The 5,346-nt window shown below is 41.6% G+C and overlaps 1 protein-coding gene across 1 annotated transcript; it reads right to left on the reverse strand.

Annotated features, from left to right (window-relative positions):
- Positions 1–2,625: 2,625 nt before the first annotated feature.
- On the reverse strand, positions 2,626–5,091 carry LOC131008106 (uncharacterized). Its single transcript, XM_057935005.1, has one exon. It carries the CDS (start codon positions 5,089–5,091, stop codon positions 2,626–2,628), a length of 2,466 nt encoding a protein of 821 aa, XP_057790988.1.
- Positions 5,092–5,346: the final 255 nt, after the last annotated feature.

Here is a 5,346-nt window from a genome sequence, read left to right on the forward strand (position 1 = left end):
TTTACATAAAAAAAATATTCTAAAAACATGTTTTCAGATATTATTATTTTCTTAATTTAATTTGAATTTTCAATATTTGCTTAATCATCAAATAAATGAAAATTAAATTCAAGATTAAATAATTCATTTTTTATTGAATCAAAAGTTATAAGAGATAAATAAAATCTTACATGTTTTAATTAATTTGTTCAAAATTAGTGTTGCTTTCTAACTACAACAGCTTCTTTATTTTTTTTTATTAATGTATGTATTTTTTTGTATCCATACAATTATCTTTGATAGGTATTAAATTAAGTTCGGATATCTTTACGTGTTCATTAATATTTTAAAAATATGTGTTGAGATATGGCCTGTCAAGAACCAATATGCTTTTAAAAAAAACATCCGAGGGATGAGGGGTTAAGCAGACCCTCAACCTGTAAATTAAGCATCAACCAATATCTCATATATAACGTTGTCCAAAAATAACAACACCCAATAGAAATCACATAGAAACACAAAAATCAAATAGATCAAAACCATACAGAGATGTAGCCCAAAAGTGACTACATCCAGAGGACAAAGGAACAAACCAAGGACCAATATGCTTAATAGCAACTATTTTCATCCCTTATAGCAACCATTTTTATCCCTTAAATTATGAAGATCTTTGGTGAAATTATAACTTTGCTAAATGAATTTTTGGTCCAGAATTTAAATTTCATAGGTTGATTTTTTTAATTCATCACTTTTCATACCAAATTCATAATGTTACATTACAAACTTATACACAACTTATTTTATGCGATAAATATGATTTCATTTGTATAGTTATAGAAACTCCCAATATAAGTGATACAATATTTGTATATAAATACATGTTATATTTTTTGTATAAATTATAATGGTCATATTAAAGTATTATATCACTTTACAAAAAATAATTATGATATTAAATTTTAATTTTATTAGTTTATATTAATATTATAATATATATATATATATATATATATATATTTTGTGCAAGTCTAAGTTCACATTCACCGCGCTATGCATAGCGCGGGAGGTATACTAGTGTATTATTAAAATGCGATTTTATGGAAGAGGAAAAAAAGGAAAAAAAAAATAGAAAACACTTGAAAGCACAGGGACGCAGACTAAGGGCCGAGCCTCATTAAAACCTTCTTACAGAAAACCCTATGGGAAAAACCGTAAGAAGGAAAAAGAGTGCTCGTAAAAAAAAGAAACCGAAAAAGAGAGCGGAAGAGAAGGTTTCAGGAACTCCGGCCTAACCATCGTCCCCAAACCAACCCGGCTCAGGCAAACCAAAACTAGAAAACCAAAACTGAAGCAAACAGGAGGCCGGTGAGACGCCGTCGCCAACTGACTTCAGAAAAGCCCAGGAGCCTAGGGCCGGTGAGACGCCGTCGCCCCAGACTCCACAGAAGAAACACGAGCAAAGGGCCGGTGATACGCCGTCGCCCCATGCCCAAAAAAAGAAGAAAAAAATGGAAAGCTTATGGCCGGTTATACGCCGTCGCCATAAAGAATTCCACGAACACCGAACACAGAAGATCCAAAATAGGCCGGTAATACGCCGTCGCCTATAGCGAATCAAACCAACAACAAGAACAACAGAAAAGAAGCAAAAAAGAAACTTCAAGATGAAGCCCAACATCAACGCATGCTCCAAAACATGGAGGATCAGCATCTTCCCAACACCGCCGCTCTCAAACTGGTGCTCTACCCAACGCGAATGCCTCGCTGCCGAAGGGAGGGAGCAGTTCCTGGTGCCCGATCTCTGCCTCACCGCTCACAAACTTCCCAATTTCGGACGCCCACCACCTATTCGCCAAAAAGCGGGACCGCATCCCTCTAACAACCAACTTAAAATTTGCATCTAACATGGCTATGGCCAGATAAATCTCGCACCACAAGCGTCTCGAATACAGTCTACTCCCAACGGCCACCATCCCTCCGGAGTGTGAGGACTAGCCATGATATCCGCCGGGACGTTTCCTTCTCTGAAAATGTGAGAAATCCTATAATCCATATTATCTAAAAGCAAAAGAGCTTGATTCCAAATTGCTTTGAATCTCCATGGAACTCGAGTGGATTTAGTGGAAAGGATATGAACAACATACGAAGAATCGGCTTCAAGCCAAAGCTTGTTCCACCCCCAATGATGAGCCAGCTGAATCGCCGTGATCACTCCAAGCAGCTCGGCTTCAAAAGCGAAGCCCAGCCCTCCCTCCACATGAAAACGCCCTCTCACAAAGCCCCGCCAATCTCTAAACACGCCACCAGCGCAGATACGGCCCGGAGCTCCCATCGCCGAACCATCAGTGTTCGCTTTCAGCCATAAATGAGCAGGAGGAGACCAATAGACCGACATCATCTCAGGCGGCGAACGAATTCTCAGCCGAACACCCATCTGCCGAATAACAAGATAATCATTCCATTTATTGTCCATATGCCCCATTTTCGGGAAAGAATTATCTACTTCAATAAAAGTAGCTTTAAGGAAAACTAGGATTTCATGATGAACAAAAACCTTGTCGTCAAAGTGGCACTTATTCCGAGCAGCCCAAAGAGCCCAGATTAAAGAAATCACTCCCAACTTCCAGAACTTTTTAATTTGCGAACTCAGTTGCACCGACCACGCAAACACCAGCAACTCATGAACCCCGTGACAATCCAAGCCTTCGGCCAAACCAAACCAGCTAAGCAAAGCACACCAAATAGGTCGAACTTTAGAGCAATTCCAAAGAATGTGGTCCAAATCTTCCGCATCTCTAAAACAAAAAGACAATAGTTTGGAATGATAACTCCCTGCCTAATCACTTTGTCAAGAGTGGGAAGGCGGTTGAGAATAACCCGCCAGCAGGTGATGGATCGGCGAGCAGGAATAAACCTTTCCCAAATCCAGGTACCCCACGAAACACGCGGAAAACGATGACAACGAGAGGCAAAGGCAAGAGCCGAAGTAACCTCCCCATGAATCGAAGGCTTCCATAGGCGGACATCCTCCTCGTTTCCAATCGGCAAGATCAGAATGTCATAGACAATATCAGGGAACTCATCAACAAACTCCTGAGCAAAATGCCAGACCCCATCATAAAAATAGTCCGAGACCGTTTGCTGTAGTCGATGCCTCATAAAACTAGGGATGTTTGTTTTATCTGCAATAGTGTAGCCGAGCCAATCATCATGCCAGAAATAGATCGTCTGACCATTTCCAAGAAGACAGTAGGAATCATCTATAAGCTCCGGGATAAATTGTTTAACACCTCCCCAAACCGAAGAAGCAAGCGCCATTTTGCGGGGACGACCGAGAGAGTCAAGATATCTACTCTTCATGATGTTGAAGCCAAACTGACTTCCAAGAATGACTTTCCAAGCAAGTTTCATCAGAAAGGCTTCATTCATCATGGTGAACGATCTAACACCCAAACCTCCTTCCTCCTTAATACCACAAACCCTATCCCAGCTAAAAGCGTGCTTAGGACGTTTTCTTATGTCTCCCGACCAAATGAAGTTTCTGCATGCAGCATCAATCTCCTGAATGAGCGAACGTGGCCATTTATAAATCATCATGGTGTGGACAATGGAGCTTTGGACAACCGATTTTACCAGGCAAAGACGCCCAGCCATTGAAAGGTGCAACCCATTCCATCGAGAGAACTTGCAAATAATACGATCTTTAATAGCAGCAAGGTGGGAAGCCTTGGGACGGCCAACAAAAAGTGGCACGCCCAGATAAATCATAGGTAAGCTTCCACAGGGAAATCCCAGAGCACGAGTAATTTGGCGCTTATAGCAGGGAGACACTCCTTTAGCAAAGAAAATTCTCGATTTCTCCTTACTGCAGATTTGACCCGAAATCGAACCATAAAAGTGAAGGATGTCGCGAATGGCTCTTGCATTCTTCATCGTCGCCTTACAAAAGATAAGAACGTCGTCAGCGTAAAGGAGGTGGGTGGGGAACAACTGACCCCTGCTCATCCTCATCGGCTCAATCTGCCCAGCAGTAACCGCTTTCAAAAAAAGATTACTAAGTACGTCCTCCGCGATGCCAAAAATAATAGGCGAGAGAGGATCTCCCTGTCTAACACCCCGCGAACAGGGAAAATATCTGCAAAGTTTCCCATTGTAAAGGATTGAAAGTCGAGCAGAGGAAAAGATAGTGGCAATCCATCCCAGAAAAGTATGATCGTAACCCATCGCCTTCATAGCGCTCATGATGAAATTCCAACTCATGGTATCAAAAGCTTTCTTAATATCCACTTTGCAAGCCATATTCCTTCCCTTGCAGGTTCTGTTCATACAATTGACACCTTCCAATCCCAGCATAATGCAATCGTGTATAAGCCGTCCGCGAATAAAGCCAAACTGATTGTGAGTCACATTATCAGCAGCCACAGAACTAAGCCGAGTAGCAATAATTTTCGAAAGAACCTTAAAAAAGAAATTGGAGAGAACGATCGGCCTCAGATCCGCCACCGTTTCCACCACTTCTTTTTTAGGGATGAGGATCAACGTATTAGAATTCAGCCCCTGAGGAAGATAGTTCTTTATGAAAAAAGTTTTGGCAGCGACCACTATATCATCTTTGATGGTGTCCCAGCAGTTCTGGAAGAACGTGCCCGAGAAGCCATCCGGTCCAGCAGCACCATCGCTCGCCAAATCGAACACCGCCGCTTTAATTTCTTCTTCCTCTGGAATACAGCTCAGACTCTCATTCTGCTTTTGAGACACCATGGCTTCCACAATTTGTTGAATATCTTGTACCATAACAGTATTGGTCGTAACCTCATAAAAGAGTTTGGAGAAAAAATCCACGATATGTGAAGAGATAACGTCCTGCTCAAAAGTATCAACACCATCAATCTTGAGTTGAGAAAGGATCAGATTCTTGCGTCTCATCTTGTAAGATTTATGGAAGAAACTTGTGTTCCTGTCACCATCTTTAAGCCATCGAACTCTACTTTTCTGTTGCATGAGATTGCTCTTACGTGTTAGCAAGGTGCCGATCCTCGCCTGGGCAGCGACTTCTTGGACAAAAAGCAAGTCGGAATAACCTTCATCAGCAATCTTCAACTGAATCTTCATCAGCGACTCCTGTAATTGAGAGATTCCCTCATCGACATTCCAAAAACTTGTTTATTCCAGACCTTGAGCTCGGTACGAAACCGTTTGATTTTCGCCATAACATTATAAAGAGGGCAGGTAGACTTCGTCGGCGCCTGCCACGAAACTTGCATGAAGTCATGGAAATCCTGGTGTGAGAGCCACATATCCAAAAACTTAAAGCTTCTTCTTCTTGGGACCGCATTTTCTTGGCATTGCAAAATGATAGGCGAATGA

This window comes from Salvia miltiorrhiza, chromosome 2 (assembly GCF_028751815.1).
Source record: "Salvia miltiorrhiza cultivar Shanhuang (shh) chromosome 2, IMPLAD_Smil_shh, whole genome shotgun sequence".
NCBI lineage: Eukaryota > Viridiplantae > Streptophyta > Magnoliopsida > Lamiales > Lamiaceae > Salvia > Salvia miltiorrhiza.

Bases quoted from the DNA above. Each gene is read 5' to 3' on its own strand.
- LOC131008106 (XM_057935005.1), bottom strand. From the start codon at position 5,091: ATGAAGATTCAGTTGAAGATTGCTGATGAAGGTTATTCCGACTTGCTT.